Below are 23,657 nucleotides of genomic sequence, written 5' to 3'. Positions count from 1 at the left end.
AAAAAAAAACAGTCTTTGTACTTATAAAGTATATAATAATACCTAAATCATGTGATTTGATTGTTTAGAAGATCTAATACAAATTTGACCCTCACATAAAACAAGTATGTATAGGTTTTGTTTTGTCAAAAAAAAACTATTTGTTAAGTAACTCTTGTTTGCAGAACCACACTATATTAGATGTTGAAGGAAGAAACAACAATAAAAAATAGCTCTTGCTCACATGGAACTTATATTCTAACTAGTAGAGGGACAATATCAAATCAGACAATTATCATGCACAATATTATATGCTGCATGCATTACAGAGTTACATAACTAGGGAGAGTTTTGTGTACTCTGCAGTTATTTTGAAGCAAAATGAATGTAATCTTTTTATTGTATCTTTTTTTTAAAAAAAGGAAAATTATTATTTATTTGACATACATTTTTTTTCTTTGAAGTCAATGGACCCATTAGAAAACAAGTTCTATCCTCGCTTAAGTAAATTAATATTCTGCAATTCTGTTCCCATGATTAAACTGCTTAGCAAAGTAATTTTTCATTGATGTGCAAAAGTCAACTTGAGTCCCCACCTGGACTAACCTAACCTGCAAATGAATTGAGTCTTTATTCATAAGGCATAACTCTACTTTAAAAAAAAACAAACAAACCATGAAGCCATGTTAGGTGGTCACAGCCTTGATGACTCATCTGTTACATAAAGCACAAATGCTGTTTCTGTACCAGTGGCAATGGTGGCTCATTGCTTCTGTATTCTTCCAGATTGTACTTACAGTGGCACCAGTCTAGGATGAGAGTAGGTAGTTAATTCCAAGTCTCTCAATATTCTTAGTTGTCCTATATTTCCCAATTGAAATGGAGTTTCATGAGGAGGCATTCAGCATGGTGGCCCCTAATCATATACCCCCCCATAGTCCCATACTAGCCTGGGACCATGTACTCCCTGGTTATCATGTTTCTGTGGCCTTATCTTATGAATATCTGAACCAGATATTCGAGGCTTTACCTATTTCAGCACTTGAATAGCTTTGAGGGGAAAAGTAGAAAAAGCACTGGACTTGATGTCAAAAAGATCTGAGTTCAGAACCCTAAGTATAACATTTACTAGTTGGGTGACCGCAGGCAAGTCAAAAAGATCTGAATTCAAATCCCAAGTATAACACTTACTGGTTGGGTGACCTCAGGCAAGTGGCTTAACCTCTCAGAGCTTGGGCATCTAGAAAATGGAAATCAATAATACCTGTAGTACCTGCCTCATAGGGAGGAGTTTATTGCTCTAATTTAGTCATCCATAGTAGACATTATATACACGTATATATAGACATAAGTAGATGCACATATACTACTTCAAGATACATATAAACATATATGTGTATATACGTGTGTATATATAGCCTGAAGTAGAAAATGTATAAGGACACTGAAGTCCAGACTCAAAGTCATATAGGCAGCAGAAACAAAACCAGAATTAGACCCAGACTCACAGAGTATCTGAACTGCACGGGACCTCAGATGCCTTTCTTCTAATTTCAAATCCCTCTATCCCCTCACTTAACTATACTAGTGGACTCTTTCCAACTAAACCTAGCCCAGTGTTCTTGCTTATCATTTTCTTTCCAAACCCTTTGATATTGAATTATTCAGCACGTGTAATGAGTAAAATGTCAATCTGGAAATTAGACTGGAAAGTCTTGGTTCGAGTCCTACCTTTGACAGATAGTGGCTGTATGACATGGGCAAGTCAAATTTCCTAGTTACTTCCCTAGGCAACTCTCTAAGGATCTGAGTTTCTACACAGAGAGTACAAAACCAAACCAGATAAATATGTTAAATAATTTAGGCTGCACTAAGACTTTGGGGACATATATACATACATTTATGTAAAGAGGAAACAACATACTGCCTGTGTGACCTTGGGAAATCATTTAACTTCCCAGTCCCCTAAGTAACTCACATTACGGCTGTAAGTTGCTTTAGAAAGTGCTGATCTGAATTAGTAGAGCAAGTTCTTCAACTGGAGCTCCCTCTGATATAAATCATATGACTGGTACCTAGCACATAGTAGGCACTTAATAAATATTTATTGATTTATTGATTAATAATATATAGAAGGGCATATCTAGTTGTCATTGTTTAGTCATTTCAGTCATGTCTGACTCTTTGTGACCCTGTTTAGGATATTCTTGGCAAAGATACTAGAGTGTTTTGCCTTTTACCTCTCCAGCTCATTTTATAGATAAGGAAACTGAAGCAAACAGAGTTAAGTGACTTGCCCTGGGTCACACAGCTAGCCAGATTTGAACTCAGGAAGATGAGTCTTCCTGACTCAGATCCAGCACTCTATCCACCGCATGACTCTGATATGAAAATTCTGTACCATGTTCTTAAAAATTGAAAGATGTCACCTATTCAAAAAGAATCAAACCTTGTCACAATAATATCTTGACTTAATCCTAATCCTAAAGCCTTAATCCTAATAATTCAAGGGCATTTTTCTCACTGACTCTCAACAAACATTGTTTATTCCAGTTCTCACTGAGAAATACTGAAGGGCAGGACTCTGGGATTGCTCTCCTTAGAGTGACAGTCCTTTGTGTTACAGACACATAGTTCTCTCTCTCTCTTTCTCTCTCTCTCTCTCTCTCTCTCTCTCTCTCTCTCTCTCTCTCTCTCCTTCTTTTCAATTGCAAATGCAGCCTTCCCCACAGTACAGGCATTAGTGATGGCCTAAAGGACATGAAGGAGAGTGTGCAGGTGGCCAGGTTCCAGTCCAAGGCTCTGACAGCAAGGATCAGGCCTGGCTGTGGGCAAAACTGGAAAGGAGACAAATCCTTACTCAATTCTGTCCCTTGTCAGTACTCTCTGCCTTCCCAGGTGTTTAGTGTTCATATGCTTTCTCCATGACTCCTGTCACATAAGAAAACTCATTCACACTAGGATGTTAGAGCCTGAATATGGTATCACTCCCAGGAGTATTTACACTTTCAAAGATGTTGACAAGGTTAGATAACACTGAACACAAATGAATATAACTCTAATGATGGGAATTCAGGAATAAGAGGGGGGAAGATTTCTGAATAGGAGTACTTCATGTAATATCCCCAAAACCATACCATGTGGTAAATACCATGTATTCTACTTGCAAATGAAGCTGGGAGCTCCCTTCCAGCTCTGAATCTATGACATTTATCTGGCCTTTAGTAGAAATACCCATTTTCTGGCTATAAATTTTATTAAAATTATTAATAATAATGAGAGGTAATGTTGCATAATGGATAGAGAGCTAGCCTAGGAGTCGGGAAGAAAGCCCTGCCTCTAATATGTACTGACACTGCGACCCCCGGGCAAGTCACTTAATTGCAAGTATCCCAGGTATCTCTCTAAGACCATATGTTGCAAAGCAAGTGCTGACCTGCATTAGTAGAGGGAATTTCCTCACTGGGAAATCCTTACATCAATAAAATTACAATTCTGGGCCATATGTGTGTGTGCCGGGGAGGGGGAGTTGTCATTTGTGTGTATATACACATATATGTATATTTATGGACATATATCTATATAATACCCTAAACCATATAATATATATTAATATTGAGATCTTACATTTAAATAGCACTTTAAAGTTTACAAAGCATTTTCATCGTAATCACTCAGTAAGAAGGTAATACAAGTATTATCTCCACTTAAAATTAATGGCATGGAGTCACGGGGAAACGAATTGTCTAAGGCCACATAATGAACAAGTTTTGAATCTGGGACTTGATCTCAAGTCATAGAACGACACACTTTAGGGTTGGAAGGGAACTCGGGATTTGTGTAATTACAGAATTCTACACCTAGAACCAGAAAGGACCTCGGACGCCATCTAGTCGTTATTTTACGAGATGAAGAAACTGAGGACCAGAGGTTGAGTGCTGTGTCCTAAATCACACAAGTCATAGGATCATCGATTTAAAGCTGGAAGGGGCTTTAAGGGCCAAACACACACACCCCCCATTATATAGATGAGGGAAGTGAGGAGAGAGAAATTAAGTGATTTGCCTAAGGCCACACTGCTAGTGTCTGAGGCAGGATTTGAACTTGTCTTCCTTTCTCTAAGTCCATTGCTCTATTCACCACGTCACAGTGTTTGAAGATTGAATGACTTATGTGAAAAATATGGTAGTACAAGGAGATTCAGTGACATAAAACATTGATCAAGACATGTCTCCATCATTTTCTCATCCACATAATAATGGAGTTTTAAAGTTTTTTTAATAGTACTTATAAAGTGCTTGTGTGACTGCTACTGATGAGTTTTCAAAGAAAAAAATAAGCAAACAAAAGCCTTTCCATGAAGGTGAGTATAATGTAAGAATAGTGAGGAGACAATTAAAATCCTAAGATTGTGACAGATATAGTAGGTAGAGTTTGTCTTTGAGTGTAACTTAGTAGTCATGTTTAGAAATCTATCTTGAACCTGCTAGTGTCCAGATGTGACTGTAGTTTCCTCCTCCCTCTGCCCTTCCTGTCTTTTGCCCTTTCTTGCCAGTTATGAACGTTTACATTTTCTCTCTCCTTTCAAGGAGACAGACTCACCAGTCACACTGCCTGGTTAGCATTCTGAGCCAGAAATCCATCCCCTCACCTTCACAAAGGGCACAGTCTCTGCTGGCCCGAGGAACAGCAGTCCCTAGGTCTCTTGTGAATCTGGGTCACCGACGTGTCATCACAGTGAGCTTCTGGTACCGCTCTGCAGTCCCCGTGTCTTCGTATGTAGGCCAGCCAATCACTTCACAGATGAGTGATCTGGGAAGGTCCTAGTCACCAAATGAGCTTATGAGCTATCCTCTAAGGTGAAGAGAAAGCCCCATTTCCCTTGTGCCTCTAACCAGACTGTCAGGCACAGTTGCTTGTTTCCTATACGTATTGCAGTTTGTGTCCAAGCTGTGAATGTGTATTAGTTTTAATCGTTATTCTCTGCTTCTTATCCCCTGAACATTCCTCCTACATTATGGACAGAGCACTGGATTTTGACTCAGAGGACATGAATTTCAATTCCACCCCTACTACTGACTTTTGAGTGGAAGTTTGGTCATTTCCCCTCTCTGTGCCTTAGTTTCCTTTTCTGTTAAATGAGGGGGTTGGATTAATGTCTAATTAATTTCCAAGACCCTTGATTCTAAATCTCTGCTTTCACCCTTTCTCCTCCAGTTACCTAGTTACATTTACCAGGGCGATCTGCCCTATTTTCCTCGATACAATACCTAGCATGTTTCCATCTTCAGTTCCAAGCAAGGGTTAAGCATTGTCCAGCTTCGGTGTGGTAGACGGAGCCATGGATTTGGAGTCTTAGTACCAGTTTGAATGCTACCTGTGTAACCTTGGGTGGGTCACTTGGCCTCTCTCTGAGCCTCAGTTTCCTCCTCTCTAAAAATGAAGGTGTTGGACTAGATGGTCTCTTAATGTCCCTCTAAAACCTCTGGCCTCCCAAACATACACTAGGAAGGGGGAAATGTGCATTTTTTTCTTTATGCATCAGTCCATTTTATACCATTAAGAATGTCACACCCCACTACCCCTTTTCCAAGAAATTGCTTTTGGTTTATTTCACCCTTTCTAGGGTGAGGGGGTGGAAAAAGGGTGGGATGGTGGGAAGCACGGGATGGGAGGGAGGCGAAGGGAGTGGAGTTTTTTTGTTTTGTTTTGTTTTCCTCCATTTTCGGAGGGTGCTTTTCCTCGCAGGTCACCCTTGGGCTATTTTCTCTGTCTCTCCAGCTAAACGGTATTGCAAGAACTCGAGTCCCACCAGCAGCACCACGAGCAGCTATGCCCCGAGCAGCAGCAGCAACATGAGTTGTGGAGGCGGCAGCAGCGCCAGTAGCACCTGCAGCAAGAGCAGCTTTGATTACACGCACGACATGGAGGCAGCACACATGGCCGCCACGGCCATCCTGAATCTGTCCACGCGCTGCCGGGAGATGCCTCAGAACCTCTCCACCAAACCTCAGGACCTCTGTGCCCGGGTAACGACGGCCCGCCTCGCTAGTCCCCCGCAGCTGCTACTCGCGCTGCACCGACGCATGCGGGCAGAACAGGCATGGGCTTTCCAGACCGCTCCTCGTGCTCTGGCTCTGCCACCCAATGAAAAGCGAAAACCTTTCGGAATGCAGTGAAATAAATAAAAGATGATGGTGCAGATTCCCCAGCGGTACCTCGAGAAACCTGGGTCAAGGTTTAGCCCTTTAAAAGTGGGAGGGGCAGGAGGAGAGGAAGTAAAAGGAATGTGCAGTTTTAATTTTGCTTATCTGTGGGGCCAATAACGGTATATACAAAGTATCTTTAAATTGTTTTTTTTTTAAAGCCCAGATTTGCTTCCACAGGCATTAATCACTCTATTATTAAAAAAAATATATATATACTATATATATATTTGGGATATAGAAAATAGGAGGTTTTTATAGGTATGCACAGAGAACTTCTCAAATGGTCCCCAAGATTTCAGTAAAGAAGTTTGGGGGTTTTTTTGTTGGTTTTTTTTTTGTTGTTGTTGTTGTTACTTCCATAGATGTCTGGTTTCATGAAGCATCTTTAAAAGGCTGCAAAGGCTAGATGAAGTTCAAAAAAAAAAAAAAAACAGCCGGTGGGTATGACTTCTAATTCTAACAATAAAAAGTCTTCAAAGCGCCGCCCCCACAGGGGCCAGTGGGTTTTTTCCCTCAGGGCATTAACCGGTGCCCAGCAAACAAAGGTGAAACAAATTGGAGGTGGGGCGCACACTGACCTTTCATCGTTTTAAGTCAACCATCACCAGCATTCAGTATTCAAAACCATTACAGACGCTAAAGTGCTGTGCAAGTCTGGTATTGAGGTGGTGATATGAAGTTTTGAATGGGGGCGGAGTGGTAATGGAATGGAGAGGTCCTTGGAAATTGATTGATTTCTCCTGTGGACAGTGGAGTAAGGGAAATGAGTATTTGAAATGCGCCAGAGATCCAGCAAAGAGCTACCTCCGAGGGCCACTAGGTGGCTTATGATAGAAATGCATTTCAGAGGAAACAGCATTGTCTTCTTAGAGCAAGGGGCTGAACTGGCAGACATGTTTAGCTCTTCTCTAGAAAAACAGATTTCTTTTATCCTCCTGTTGTTTAAAGTTTCTTGGTAATGCATAATGAGCTCACAGCCCTAAGAGTAGTTTTTTTTAAATAATTTTAATTTGCATGCATGCCGAAAGGTCAGTAACTTTACCTTTTCAAATGCTTCCTTTTATATTCATGGCTTTTTATCCTACAGACTGGGGAGGCTCTTGTGGCATGCAAATAGTGTGCATTGTAATCGAAGCTGATGAAATGGTGAACAGGTTAAGGACTAGAATGGAAGAGATTCTGTAGAGGGAAAAAATCCAATGACCCTCATTCCAGGTCCCCCACCCCCACTAAGTTTATGAAAATGGCAGGTTTGAGAGGATAAATACATTACTGGGCCTAAATTAGCATCAAAGCTGAAATCAGGAATGGGCTTTGACAAAAGGTGTTCAAGTAGAATGATACCGTATAATTTATTGAGGTAATAACCCAGAGGAAGGATTTTCATCCCAAGTGCTTTCCTGCAGTTATGTTATTACATCCAGAGGAGAGATAGCTGCTAGACATTTGAGTAGGCAGTAGCTTTCACACCAGCTCTGAAATCAAAATTTTGTTCAAGAGAATGTCACTCCTAGAAGAAAAAAAAAGGGAAAAGGGTTGTGGGTATTCTTATTTTTCTTGCTCTTTCCAGCTCTCCTTTCTCTCTCCCATTATCTTCCCCCGTCCCCTAATGCTGCAAGACAAACTCTAAATAATTCTTGATTTAATTCAAAGCATTATTTAAAAAAAAAAAAAACAAAGCTATCACCCTGTACTTCACAGTTCATCAGCTGCTGTAAGTAATGCCAGTACAAGTTTTTGTTATTGAAGGGTGGTTTTTTTTTTAATTTTTGTTTGTTTTTTGCTTTTCCTGAGCAAACAAGGCAGCATACTTCAGGAAGTTATGATAGGTGGGAGCTTAATCCATAGGAGTATTATCCATTGTAAAAGCAGTTCTCTTTTCTTTGAACTAGCAAACTTGTTTTAGTGAGGAAATTGTAAATATTCATCTTTGTTCCAACCCATCTTCCCCCCTCCATTCTTGGACTATTAGTTTTAAGATAGCAAAAATACCCAGCTTTTTAGAAAGAAAAAAAAAACTGATGTTAGCTACTAAGCTGATCACTTAATCAGATGTTAAATCTGAAATCAACTTAAAGCAGATGTTCATTTTGAAAATCTTGCTTACCCCTCTCTACCCCAGTAAGTCAGGAAGCAGAAAAAAATTATTAAAAATATGGGACTAATTTCACACCTGTGTTTGGGGGGTAGAGAATTGCTAAGCCCTATCTCTCTATATCAGTGTTATGTTATATAACACACTTCTGCAAGGATGGGGGAGGAGACTTAATGCCTGAACTCTAAAGTAACTGTTACATCATTTAATGCAATATTCATTGTAAGAGATGCTTAGAGGCAACAGGTTAAGGCTTTGATTTGTTTATCTCTTTTAAGTTGGTTAACAATGTTTCTTTTCTTCTGACAGAATCCTGATATGGAAGTTGATGAAAATGGAACTTTGGATCTAAGCATGAACAAGCAGAGACAACGGGATGGGTGCTGTACCATTTTGACACCTCTAGAGCCAATGTCACCACAGCGACAGGCGGTGATGAACAATCGGTGTTTCCAACTGAATGAGGGTGACTGCTGGGACTTGCCAGTAGATTACACCAAAATGAAACCCAGAAGGATAGATGAAGATGATTCCAAAGAGATTAATGTATGTCTTTTTCATCTAGAGCAGCTCATTGCAACCTGATTATTTCAGATCACGTGGTTTTAGAATCTGTCTGAAAGCGAGTCAAATGCCATGTGTTTGCGTGAAGAGAAAATAAATCGTTTCCTTAGCTGGTTAGTCCTTCCAAATCTGTTAGTACCGCTGTGGCTGTATCTAAAACTCATCAGACAGTATTTTTATCTGTGAATTGTATTTTTTTAGCCAGTGCATTTTAGCAGATATTTTTCTCACACCAAAATTATAATTTAATTTATAAACACATTCTGCATAAGTAAAATGATCAGAATGACATTTTTACATAATACCAGGTTTTCTTTTCAGGTAGAGGATTTAAATTAATCTCTTGTATACTTAAATGTCTATTAAGCATGTCATATTTTTGTCAGCACTGCAAAGGTAAGTGAGTCAGCTTGGCATAGTGGAAAAACAGTGAATTTGGAGTCAGAGGAGCTGGGTGAATCTCTCCACTTCGATAGGTACTTACTACCTGTGTGACCCTTGGCAAGTCATTCTATTAACTAAGGTTCCCTGGCTTATAAACTGAGGAGGTTAAAAAATGTTATCTTTAAAGTTCCATCTGGATCTAAATCCAATGGCTTTGCCTATTCTCAAAGAAGAAAAAAAAACCTTAAAATACTCAAAACAGCATGCTGAAGCCTTTAATAAATACACCCTTCTTTTAAGACGTTTTTAACAGCAGTTACACAGTAAGGTGTAATTCAGGGCCGTAACTTTTTCAAAGCACAGTTGTAATCTCCACATCCAGGTTATAAGAACCTTTCGTTGTGAGAAGGAAATGAAGAAATGTTGTGTATTACTGGACTGGTTGTGTCTCCTCTACCCTTGGAAATGGAGGTTTCTTTTCAAAAACAAAGGAAATGTACCAGTGCCAGAGTAAGGATATCTTTTCCACATAAAAAAAAAGAAATTTGAATCTTGTGAGGATTCCCTGAGAAGCTGTCTCTATGGCTATTTAATCAGCCAGGCTGCTTTCCTTATTCTTCAGTTTGGCTCTAAATATTAAGCTATTGTTAAAGAGAACTGAATCTGAATGGCAAACTATATTTAGTAGCATTTACGGTGTGAAATCATTTCTTCCAAATGTGAAATGGCAGTTTTATTTCCAATTGTTTTTAAATAAGAGACCACTTTTAAATGACAGAACTATTTGCACACTGTACATAGTCACAGAAAGTAAAAAAAAATAATACATATACTCTGCATGTGTTTGTGGAACATCTTTGCTTAAATAAGGCACAGATTTTAAATGCATCTTACATTGCCATCTATAGGAATTTCTTGACTACTACAGTCACACATTTATTTCATTTGTGAAAGTAGGTACTTTCTCTCAGAAGCTAAAAACCCTAGACTTTCAAAAGTGGGAAGGACCTTGATATCTTCTAGTTAAACCTTTTCATTTTACAAGGTGATGAAACTGAGGAAAATAGATTTCGATCTGGAAGAGAACTTAAGAGGCCTAAAGAAGTTAAATTACTTTTGTATAAGTTGACAGAGGTAGAAAGGGCACACTATTACATCCCTGCCTCCAGCCCTTTGTAGAGGCTCTCTCTTATTCCAGCAGCTAGAATAGTCTCCTTCCTTTCACCTCTTGGAATCCATCTCTCTCTTCCAGGTCCAGCTGAGATGCTATTTCACACAGAGCTTTCCAAAACCACCTAGTTGTTAGTAGCCCCTTCTTCCCAACTTTACCTTTTATTTATTTAATAAATATATTTTGTATTTATATGTCTGTGTATATATTATGTATCTTCCCCCTTACCCACAGTAGAATGTAGTTCCTTGAGGGCAAAGACTGTTCATTTGTATCTTTGTTCACAGTACCTATCATAGTACATGCATATAGCAGGTATATAGTGAATACCAAATGAATTTGCTAGAGCTGTATTAACAACTAGGTTTCCAGTCTAGGCCCTCCATTTCCAAGTCTAGTGCCCTTTTCAATCAACTTCATTGCCCCATTGGGATAGTGACCTGTTTTATGTCTTGTGGCTAGTTGGAGTCAAGAATAAATCCCAAGACTTTAAATTCTCAACCCAATGATTTTTGGTTTTTGGTTTTCATTATACCATGATACTTTTCTTGTGTAAAAATAATTTTAAAATTCAAAACAATCCACAAATAGACTTTTCTTGGTTCTGAATCTTTGGGCCATAAGTATGTAAAGTCACTTTGCACTCATTTGTTTCTAACTTCTTTATGTGTCCCCTCCTTTGCTGAAACCCAACTACAAAATATTTTTTGGTTTTAAATGTTAAGGGTAATCTTGATAGACGAGAAATGACATGAAGCATTTTTGCTGGTATTAAAGATCAGTCCAAAAACAAAGATTTATTGAGAATGTGCTATATGCCCAGGATTATTACATGCTATGGGGCAGTAATGTGTGTGTGCATGTGGAGGGGCTGGTGGTGGGGGCAGCTAGTTGGTGCAGTGGATAGAGTGCCAAGTCTGGAGTCAGGAAGACTCATCTTCATCTTCATGAGTTCAAATTAGGCCTCAGACACTTAATAGTTCTGTAACCCTGGGCAAGTCACTTAACCCTGTTTGCCTCAGTTCCTTATCTGTAAAATGAGCTGGAGAAAGAAATGGCAAACCACTCCAGTATCTTTGCCAAGAAAACCCCAAATGGGGTCACAAAGAGTTGAAAGTGTCTAAAAAAGGACCAAACTACTGTGTGTGTGTCTACATATACATACATACATATACTTATATATATATGTGTGTGTGTATATAATGTGTGTGTATACACACACACACCATTGAACCAAAAGGACAGCATATTTTATGTCATCAATTTCTAAAACTTATCTGACATTCCATAAAGTTCACATTGAAAGATATCCAGTTGATAATACATACATATTACATATATACATATTTATATCACTTTAAGTTTTATAAACCACTTTCCTCACAACCCTAGGTAGTAAAGTTTTATTATCCCCATTTTATATACAGTGCCTATGCTATGTAGAATAGGTGTGTTGCATTGCATTGAATTGCGGTGCCCAGGTTTACACCAGGAAGTAGAATCAGGTCTCCTGACCTCAGATCTAAGACTCAGTCCACTGAACTATAGCATATATGTGCTTATGCAAAAAAAGTATGAGACAGAGTCACTGCTCCCAAGTAGCTTGCAGTATTTAGGGAGTTAGATCAGTTGATAGAATAGTTTATCACAGTTTAAAAAAAAAGTAACCTTCATTGAACAAAGTCCAATTTGCATTTTCAGAAGTGAATTTAAGGAAGCAAAGAAACTATTAGCATTACAAAAGTTGGAGCAAAGTAGACAGCACACTGTCCAAGCTGCCTCTAAATACGGTTAGAAGATTTGGGTATGTTGATGAATCACATAATTAGAAAATAGGATATATTTGTTAATGGCACTTTGCATTCTGTGGCCTATTTGAGTCTTTACCACATGAGCCTTATAGATGACTGTTTGCCCGCAGCCAGAAGATTTGGACCCTTTCCAGGAGGCACTAGAGGAAAGAAGGTATCCCGGTGAAGTGACCATTCCCAGCCCCAAGCCCAAGTATCCTCAATGCAAAGAAAGCAAAAAGGATTTAATAACGTAAGCATAATGTGAGGTGAAATTATTTTTCTCTTCTGAACCTTTTCCCCTCTTTGGACTATTTTAAAGAATTGAATCTGTACATGCCTTGCCGTATGAGCATGCGACATTCGCAGCATATAAATGTTTCCAATTGCGAGTTCAGTAAAGTGAGAGGCTAATGTGTATTTTGCTTGTTCTTAACTATGCTGTAGTGTATGGAAATGCCATTTTTTTTTCATTTAATCCTGTTCATTTTGCAGCTTTTCTTTAGGGTGCTTAAATTCCCATGCAGACATTGCAGCTAAACTGGAAACAATGAAACTTTTTAAAAGTTTTTTTTTCTTTTCTTTAATTTATTTTTTTTTTAAAAAACATACTTACTATTTTGGCTGTTTTTGTTTTTGTTTGGTGGCAGATGTCCAACACCAGGGTGTGATGGGAGTGGTCATGTGACTGGTAATTACGCCTCACATAGAAGGTGTGACTTCATTTTTTTCATGGTGGATTCTGTCTTTTCAATTTATTGTTTTCAGCTTACCTCAACAATGCTGTCAAAGTAAAAATGTTGAACTATGTGTTAACCCTCTAAGTGCTATATGTTGACCTTCAAAAGCATGCTAACCTGTGTGTTGTATAATGTCTTTTAGTACTAAATACATCTTGAAAACTTCCAAAGTATTTTTAAACATTGAACCAAAAGGATGGCATATTTTATCTTATTAATTTTAAAAAATCATTATCTGACATATTCCATAAAGTTCACATTGAAAGATATCCAGAATTGACAATACAAAAATTCAATATACAGCACTTGCCCCATCGCTTTTCTGCATTAAACTTTTTAATTTTTTTATTTTTTATGTTGTGTTTGTTTGGGAAGTTTGAGCTTATTAGAGGGTTGACTTACTTGGATATCCTGACCTGTCTTACAGTCTCTCTGGCTGCCCTTTGGCTGACAAAAGCATTCGAAGTATGCTGGCCACCAGTTCACAAGAGCTCAAGTAAGATATAATGAAAACAATTCTCTCTTTTGTGGTGGTGTAGTTGTGGTTATTGTTGTGTTGTTGTTGTTATTTTAATCTAGTCGCTCAGTAGTTCACTGAAAGTGAAGGTGGAAATGAGAATTATGAATCTGAAAAGTACGTGTGCATGAGTACTGCTTTCATGGCACACGTGAGGATCTCCATGATTTACCCACTTAGCATTACCCATTCTGCTCTTTTCTTTTCTCATTTTCCTATCATTCTTCTTTAATCACATCACAGCCTTCCTATCTTGTCATTTCTCCAGGCTATATATTTTCTCTTCAGAAATATATGTGGCTATATATGAATACCTATGTGTATACATATTTGCTTGCAAGTATTTAAATGTATATTACACATATATATACACATACACAAACACATGTATTAGAAATTTTAAAAAAAACTGTTCAATTAAATATTATGAAATGTTTTGCGAGAAAGAAAACATATAATTTCATTCGTGCCAAAATTGGTCTTTTTAAAATTTCAGCAATTTAAAATATTTCACAAGATTTGATCATTTAGAGGATGGTCATTAAAGGACGAGTAAATAACCACAAAAGGTTATTAACTATGAACAACACATTTGTTTATTATGTTCTGTTCTAGTTTGGAAAAATATATTACCCCAGGCCCTTCAACATGCTGTGGTTATAATGATGCATACAGTTTTAGCTGTGTGTACTATTTCCATCTGCCGCCAGAGTTCCCTTTCTCTTACTCTAATTGTCCTTCTACTACACCCCTACCAATTAAAATGTTAGAAAGCAAGAAGAACAAAATTCTTGTTCCAAATCAAATCAATAGTTTTTCCTACCAACAACTTAATGGCAAAATTTAGAAAACTGACTGCGTTGATATTTTAGGAATTCATCTGTGTTCAAATCTGGGACAGGTTATAGAAAAGAAGGGATTCTTTCCCTCCCTTCCCCAATGAAAAAGTGTGTTTAAAACTGAAACTTTAGTCAGACTCCAGTTAGACTCCAGTCTCACAAAAGGGGGGGACAATGACAGGAGGGCAAGACCAATCACCACTTCAAAACGTCAGGCTAATGAGAATCATGTTTCCTCAGAATTCCTGATTAACTTTCCTACTCTCTGTGTAAGGCATTATCAGCATTGTTAGGGCTTGTTTGCTTGGTATTCATTTTGCTTGCACTGGCATTTATTAACCAGCACAAAGAAAATGTTGTTTCTCACCTATATTGGGTTCCTTCTCCATTCCCCCAACCCTTTTACAATAGACCAAGGTTAGCACAAAGGGTAGGACCTTGTTTCACACACATGTCATCTTTTACAGGATCCCTGTTCAAGGCGCTAGTGCCATAGAGCACCTGCTCATGTTCAGTGACTTCCTGAATTAGCACTTTCATCAGGAGACTCTTGGCGTTATCTTCATGGAATTTAACACCTGGAGGGTGTCCTCTCACTTAACCGCTTTAAAGTCTGTAGCATCATCCAAAGCAGTACCTAATGGACGAAGTAGCTTTTAGAGTCTCAAAACGGACAGCATTAGCAACATTTTGTTACTCAATTGAATACACCTTGTTCAGGCAGTTTTCTGGTTTTTGGGGGTATTTTAATGGTATGAAACCATACTTCTCCATGTGGTCAAGTATGTGACCACATAATTGGCTGAATTTGGAACTTGACCAATACATCAGAACACGGTGACTGTCTTTTGAATTTCTTGATGAGAAATACTTTGCAAAATATTTGGTATATCTCCAGCTCCATACAAGCTGGCTGTAAACAAGAAATTCCCCATTGTACTACTGGAATCTACTGTTGCTTTTTACTGGTTAATGTCACCAAACCCACGTAAGCCAAGAAAATTTCCTTTGTATGTTTGCTTTCTGTTGGCTGCCATTTGTTGGCATGGGTGTGGCATTTTGATTGCCTAAAATTTTAAGCAAATTTACAAGTTCTATTTCAGCAGATTTAATGCGTCCGTCTTGCCTTTTTATTTTCATCTTGGAGGCTAGGTATAATGGCCCACCTCACCTTCAGCATCTTCACGGGAAGCAATCTTGCTCCCAACAAATCCCAGTACATTGTAGGAGCATCCCATTCCCTCCATCTTACCTGTTTTTAGAGATCATCATTACCATGTCTTCTAGAAGGTGAATATCCTTGTCTGAATTGGAATTAGCCTAAGAGGGCCATTCTTTTCCTAGGATCTCTATCAAAGCAAATGAATACCCTTGTCGTTGATCCTCTTCGGCAAATTTAAATAAATCACACCAATGAATTTCCCCAAAAATGATCAATTTGGGTTAATGACTTTTCAGAGCCAGAGACAAAAGAAATCCTGTTTTTTTAATAAAAGAAAGAAGAGGACACTAAACAAATGACATTTATTATTTGACAATAATTTCATTTAACAAAGGAAGCCATAGATGTTATGAGTAATTTTAAGGCATGTTTCAATATATGGCAGCTGCCCCTTCATCCCTTTTTTCATTCAAGTCAGAAAGATATGTTGTTCAACTTTCCCCGGGGCATAAAAGGCTAGAAATAGTCACTACAATGATACTGTCTTTTGCTGATTTCTCCATGATGAACCATGTCTGTGTGACCATCTGGTGGCATAACAGTTTAAGGATTTCTCGAAAGTTTTTTGGGAGTTCCTACAACAGGACCTCTGCTGAGCAAGAGAGTCGAATGCACATTCTGTCCTCTGCAGGACAGTGTTTGATCCTACACCTCTAAGTTTTCATCTCTAAAGACATATGAGAAATCAGGTCCCATTTACTTGCAAAAACTCTCTCTCCATTATGTATCTCATCACAAATGGAATCCATGTGGAATCTTCCTTTTGACATTTCCAAGTCTGAATGTTGGTGGTGGGTTGGGAACAGGATATTCTTGATAATGGACAAGATGATGGGATTTGCCAGCTAACTCTTAAGCTTATCTCTTCTTTTTGCCCAGTTTTTATCCTGAGTAATACCAAAGGATGTTTATTTTGTGTCTTTCTGTGTATAATATGTAAACTGAAAAAGTAACATATTAAAATGTGATATGTAATTGCATTTTTCAAACTATGGAACTAGTACTTTCTGCTGTTCCTCGCCCATCTGAGTCCAGAAAGAACATTTTAAAAGAGTCTGGAAGCAACATATACCAAAGTTATGAAGCTTAAAAATGGCAAACAAGGGTGACTCCAGTTTAGTGAGTTTCCATGACTTGCAGATCCTTTCAAGTTGACACTTTGAGGTAGAATTAGTAGCTGCATTGCATTAGATTTGATATTGACCTACCTCACAGGGATGTTGTGAGGATTCATGCTTGTAACATTCTTTGAAACCCCAGATTAAAATAATAAAAACCCTTTAAGTTAAAGTGCTGTTGTTTGTGAGAACCCTACCTAAAAGCATCCTGAAGCTGAGCATCTTTCTGTGAAATTTCATTTACTCAAATCCACCTGAAAGTAACAACTTGAAAGAACTTGCAAATCAAATCCATTTCTCTACATCCAAATTAATTGGACCATGGTCATCCAATTGCCCCCTACACAGCCCTTAGTATGCAGCTCTTTGAAAATTAATCTATGATTCACTGAATAGTTTCTCTTGTCATCAAGGTATGGAACATATTCCTCCATTCATTAGTTCTTTTAACAAATATTTATTGAATATTTGTTATATGTAAGGTGCTTAGGTTAATACATAAGTGAACAAAGCAAGGCCTTAGCACCCATGGAGTTTAGTCTTTCATAGAGAAAAGATATAACACAAAGAACGAAAGTACAAAGTATAATGTTATTCTAAGACGGTATCATTTCCTCCAAACAATGACCTATATCTCATGGCCCCATCACATCCCCATGACTAGAGAGCTCCTCATATTGCTGTCACTCCTCTGATTCCCCCCAAACATAAACCTTAAGAAAATGTGCAAGGGGAGGCACAAATCTCTTTGTTAGGTCAGAAGTAAAATTATGCTGCTGTAAAAAGATATGGCTATCTTGACTATTTTATGGTGGGTTTAGCCCAGTTCTGAGTTGATCCGAGCAATAAGAAAACAGTGGACTGCTAGTATGACCTTATTTTTTCAATTTTAAATTTGTTAGCTCTAAATAGCTAATATGTGGTTTCATTTGGTATAGATAGGGTTACCTGCCAATTAAGAAAACTCATCCTACCAATGCAGGTCAACACCACCTGCTGTACATCTTGCAGTCTTAAGAGAGTTGCCAAGGGCACAGGTCTAGTCCTATTATTTCGTATCTTTATTGTTTCAATTAATGAGTCCAGTAATAGATTTTTTTCAGAAAAAAGTATGGTCTTTATTTAATCTTTTCTTTAAAAATGACTGGGCATTCATTTAATCAACAACAACAGGATAAAAAATGGAGATTGAGGTGCTATTTACTTCCTTAGATTTAGAGAATGAAGTAAGTCTTTGGGCACTTGCCTTCCCTTAGTTGTTTTTAGAAGTATATGGGGACTTTTGTCTTCTGAAAAATCCTTCACTTCTAGCTAAATTTATTTTGAAACAAACTTCAAACAGAAATACTAAAAATTAGAATTTAAGGCAAAATATTTCTTTTAACTAAATGTTACTGAACTATAAGGCCTATGGGGTATATCTCTTAGGGGATAAAACTAAAATGCACAGAACCAGTGAGTTTATTAACCAAGATCTAGAATAGCTCTAAATCATAGTCCAGATAATATGAAATTTCTATTGTTTGTTGCACCGGAAACTCAACCAATTTTCTTGCACTTCAGGGGTTTGGAAACACTCTCTTCAATATAACCTGTCACCGTTTCACAATTAACTATATATTCACTTGGTGGAAGCTTCATGAATTATAGTTGCTTATGCCTCTCCTCATTTCTTCAGATAACTATATTTCCTCATCTGGGGAAGTGCTAGGGCCCTTTGTGTAAATTTAACCTCATCAGAGAAAAAATGACTTTTGGGATCTACTAGCTGCTATCTTTGGGGATATGAGCAGGTGACATCAAATTTTTTAAACACTGCACTGAATTTGCTTTGTTACAATGGCAAAAAATCATTCATTTCTTAATCTAAAACTTCACAGCTACTAATGATGCTTTAATTTTTTGACTTTGTGTGTGCATTTATGAACCAGGGGAAGGAGAGCAGGTGGGAGTCAATAGACAGCTTCTGGGGTAAGGTAACACTATAAAATGGACTTAGAGGACCATTGGGATGTTAGCTTAGATCCCTGTAACTTTGTTTAGCGTGAGTCCCATTAAGCTCAGAGTCCACATTTTGTTCTAAACATCTGTGGCTGTGGCGAGTGGTTAGGGATCCACTTTGGTAAAGGATTTTGTTGAGCCTCTTTTTTTGGGCCTTAGGAGCCAAGAGATCCTGGAAAGGTGGCTTCCTCTTTGTTTTTAAACTAGGAAATAAGGGTGATTGAAGTCTTTCATTATTCCCTTTTAGGATGGAATCTATTATAATTTCTTGCCAACCTCTAAATGTTTCAAGTGTTCTCTCTTCTCAGAATTTCCTAATGTACTTTGTCTCTGTCGCTACCTTCTCCCTTTTTTTATGATACTTATACTTCTTATACTTACACCCTACCTTTTATTATGCTTATTCTTGTATATTTCTTACCCTCTGCCCTATCATTTTAGTAGACACAAGACCTTAGAGTCAATAACATGTCTTTTTCATCTTTGTCTCCTCCAGGCTTAGCCTGTTTCCTTGCACATAGTAGGTGATAAATAAATGTTTCTTGACTTATAAAATGCTATGTAAATGGAAGCTATAATTATTTCCTCCAGGGCAATTCTCTGTCCCACTCCTGCCATTTAAAAAACACACGAGTGTTAGATTGCTGAGCGGCTTTGCAATAAAGGGAGGCATAGGCACTCAACAGCAGCTAAATGTCCTGGGAGTAACTCAAAAAGTCATGCATGTAGCACAAATATTCGCAGGTGGAAAACTGCTCACACTAATTGCTCACAATCAGTGGATAGCATTTTGGTTTGCTCTGGTAATAATCCAGTTGTGACATTTGGGACTGATCACCTAAAACGGATTTTGAAAACATGTGCCCTACATTTTTCAAGAAGAAGAAAATCTAAGTTGTCTTATTTAGTGTAAGTGTATTTTTTGTCACAACAAATATGGTTGTGTCCTGCTTTGAACAAATGTGATATATGTGTATGTATATCTATGTATGTGTGTGTGTATGTATCACATTAATAGCATGCTCAGAAAACAGTTAATTGAATTTTCCTATTAAACGAGATTTAACCCCCCAAAAACCCTCTTTTTAAAAAATTCAATTCAGCAAATATCTGTTGAGCATCTATACTGAGCAATCCTGGGAGATAAGGAATCATGAGGTCATAGATCTAAAGCTGGGAAGGACCAATGAGGCTACCTAGTTCATGAGGAAACTGAATGCTAGGAAGACACTTGCCTAAGGTCACATAAGTAATAAGTGTCAAAGGTGGGATTTGAACTCAGGCCCTTTAACACACCAGGAGCCAGTGGGACTGCTAAGTAAAGTAAGGCACAGTCCCTGCCCCCAGAATGCTTACTGTCCAAGACTCAATGCAGATTCCTATAATACAAGAGAGAATGAGAAGTCCTTTAAGAAACACAAAGTTAAGTGAGAGCTCAGAGGGAAAGATTTTGTCTTCCTGTGGGGTCATCATTTGTAAAGAGTCTTTCTCAAATGTGAGTTCATCCCCTTGCAAAACGAGTCTAATGATGCAAATTTAGCTTTTGATTAAGGATTCTGCAGGGTTTCTGGGTTCTCATTATGACCAGTAATTACCATTATCCAGACTGTAGAAAATGGAAGCATTTCTTCTTCTGTAAAATGAGGGGGTTGGACTTCTTTTGACCTCTAGGCCCCTTCCAGTGCTAACAGTTTGTGAGGCTTTGAGATGGACATTTTTGTCTGCTGACCCTAGGAAGTATGCTAGAAGTTGATTTTTGTTTGTCATTTTGCTAGATCTCCATTATAGGTTGTGTGTGTGTGTGTGTGTGCTGTTTCCTCTTTCTTCTAATTTGGAAGATAGCCCTAAATGTTGGTTAATTGAAGATTTTAGTTATTTGGATTCTGATTAATAGATTTTTACTATATCTGAAAAGCTTAGATTCACCTTTTCTCTCCTGCACCAAAAAAAGAGATTAAAAAGTAATAATTCATCTTTCTTTAAATACAGTTTGTAAAGCTTTCCTCGTGGGGGTGATCTAAGTTGTAAAATATAAAGCCCACAGTTTTTCAGGAGTACACATTTATCCTGAAAAGTGACATGCACAGCATCAATGCTTAAGGAATCCAGTTACACTTCAGAATTGTAGTTACTACAAATAAAATTGGGAGTGAGAGGGAAGAATATTATTTTAATCTAAATCCAAGGAGTGGTGTTGTACAAAATAATGTATTACTTATCCAAATGCCCAAACCACTAAGTAGAGAATTTGTATCTTTGCTTTTATTTGTTGAGGGAATTACCACACTTGGCCATTTTCAGAATGACAAGGAAGTCTCTGAAACCTGTAATATGGTGGTTTAAAAATCTATCCTGGCATATTGGCATAGGTGTTTTTTTTACAAATAGTATCAAAAACTAAACATTTAATTGGCATATTTTGATTTTTTTTATCTTTTCATGTAGACATAAAAAATGGTCATTTCCTGCTTGTTGTTTTACTTTCTTCTGGTTTCCTGCAACCACATATTCATTACCCACCCAGTTGTTATGTTTTAAAGGAAGCCAGTAATCCTTTCAAGAAATTGACTGGAATGACTTAGGTTGCCCAGGTTGGTCTATTGGCAAAGGGAAAACATTCTCAGATATGAAAAGTAATGAAGTACATTGATTAAGGATGTGGCATAAATCTATTGAATATTTACACAAGTTGAAATACATTTTTTTAAAAATTGAGAATTAACATTCATCTTCAGATTCTATGAGTCAAGTAAATAACTATCTTTTTTTTTCTTGTGTCTAACTTAATTTGCCAACTATTTATTCAGATGAAAGATTTGCACAGCAAAATGAGAATGCCCATTTTGAAAATCTGGGCCTAATAATGCTATTGAGAAATAAAGGATTAGAGCAAATATTTTTATTGAAATTTATGATCATCTATTTTAATGAAAACCAAATGAAACATGACTGTCTGGAAAAGGCAGACCAATTTGTCATAAATAAGCATGTGACAAATAGGATTTTGTTGCATTTAAAGAAGTTTACTGTATCAACACTTTCTTCATCAGTTTTTATGGTCAAAGAATTTTTCCGTAGTAATCTCTTAGTCCAAAAAAATGACTATTCATTATATTAAAGAGACATTAAACTATTTATGACATTTTCTACCTTTAAAATGCCATATTTAACTATTTCCCCAACAGAATTAATTTATTCTCCACATTTATAATTCCAGTACTAAGCCACTTAAAAAAGTAGTTTTAAAACAATTATAATCACACACTTGAATCTGAAGACATGGAAAAAAATAGGAATTTTGAAAATGACTTTGCTGGGGAGCCCCCCTGAGAGGACGGATGTTATCTTGGCATACTGTATTCCTTCAGAGGTGGCAGCCTTATTTTGGTTTTAGAAAGCAATGCAACACAATAGGTAAAGGATCAGAAGTCTAACCATGGCTTATCTTCCCTATGTATGAACATCAGAGATTATTTGTTGAGGTGTGGCAAAAACAAAACAAAACAAAAACAATTTACTGTCAACATCATATGTAAAAATTACATTAAGTAAAATATTTGGCAGATTTTCTCCTTTGTCCCCCTGTCGAAGTTATCCAAAAGTTATCTAAAATGACTGATCTTTGAATAAGAAGAAAGGAAGGAATGTAGAGAGAGAAAGAAGAAGAAAAGTGAAGAAGAGAGGAGAGAGAGAAGGGAAAAGAAGGAAGGGAGGGAAAGGGAAATGAGTGGAGTGGAAAATATTACTAGGTTTTGATAGACATGTATGTGTACATATATACATATATGTATATATATATGTGTGTGTGCATACACAAAAGGAAAAGTTATCTTTTATCTACAATTCAAAACCCTGCAGTCTTGCTAAAATTAGGATGCTAAGCATTCAGGCATCCATTCATTTCCTTTCATAAAGCCTTTTAATTTTTTTAAAATATGAGATCTCTTCATATACCAAATCTAATTAAATCTGGCCTGTCCTTAATTATCAGGAATTCTAGACCCCCTTTTCATCTTGCTCTCTGTTCCTCTGGGGTAGTTCTGAGAAATGACCTCCCATTGACTTCAGTGGAACTCCATGCTTGTCTCAGCTCCCTGGGGTGAAGAGTTAGATGAGAAACAGTCCCTGGGTGATTGAAACGTCTGACCAGTAAGAATTAGGTTACGTCAGCTTTTCATTGTAAATTTGAGGTTTTAATCTAGTAAACACTTAACTAATTTATAGTCCCCTGGAGCACAATGAACAAAATTGAAAATAAGTAGATGTTCCCTTTGGGAAATTATTGACAAGGATTTTGAAGGGGGGCTGTATTTTTGTTTTGTTTTGTTTTGTTTTGTTTTCCTGTTGCAGTTTCAAGAGTATGGATGATCCATAGCATTATCTGCCTTGCAGTGCATCAATTTTCTACACATTGGTTTGGGCAGACAGAGGAAGGTAAAGTGGAAAGGCAATGCAGCACCTTCCTGCACAGAACATCATCCCGTGTATCAGAATAGGAATATTTTAAAGATATCAGAACTAGAGGAGAAGTGTAAAAGCAAGTCAGATTTCCACCTGACCTATTTATGTGTTGGTTGGTTGGTTGGTTGTTGGTTTGTTCCTGATGATATCTTCAAGTCTGTCAATAGCCTTTTATAGAAAGAGAAATAGTACATCATTTACATTGTCATTAAAATGTCTTCTGATGAAAAACGTGTACTCATAATGTGACTTTTTTCCCCAGTCAATATTAAAAAACAATATCTAGCTCCTTAATTAATTAGTCCTGCCTCTGACTCACACTAGCTATGGGATCCTAGGTATGTTATTTAACCCCTGATTGCCCCCAGACAATTATCTGTGATTATAAATTTAGGTTGAGTTGCTGAACTGCATTAGAAGGAAAGAAAGAAACAAGCATTTATTAAGCACCTAACATGTGTTAAGCACAGTGCTTAGTGCTTTACAACTCTGAAGTAGTTGCCATTATTATCTTTATTTGACAGTTAAGGAAACTGAGGCTGAGAGAGGTTAAGCGACTTTTCCAGG

The 23,657-nt window shown here is 37.5% G+C and overlaps 1 protein-coding gene across 1 annotated transcript in view; it reads left to right on the top strand.

The window, feature by feature from the left end:
* MYT1L (myelin transcription factor 1 like) overlaps positions 1–23,657 on the top strand; it is a 361,563-nt gene that overhangs the window by 224,470 nt on the left and 113,436 nt on the right. Inside the window, exons 13-16 of the mRNA XM_027840345.1 lie at positions 5,761–6,008; positions 8,593–8,829; positions 12,324–12,445; positions 13,360–13,428. Of these exons, the coding sequence (XP_027696146.1) occupies positions 5,761–6,008; positions 8,593–8,829; positions 12,324–12,445; positions 13,360–13,428 (676 nt within the window). The remainder of the gene's footprint in view (positions 1–5,760; positions 6,009–8,592; positions 8,830–12,323; positions 12,446–13,359; positions 13,429–23,657) is intronic.

Source organism: Vombatus ursinus, unplaced genomic scaffold (assembly GCF_900497805.2).
Source record: "Vombatus ursinus unplaced genomic scaffold, bare-nosed wombat genome assembly UNPS02014841.1, whole genome shotgun sequence".
Lineage (NCBI taxonomy): Eukaryota > Metazoa > Chordata > Mammalia > Diprotodontia > Vombatidae > Vombatus > Vombatus ursinus.
This window is presented reverse-complemented; position numbering and strand designations above follow the sequence as displayed.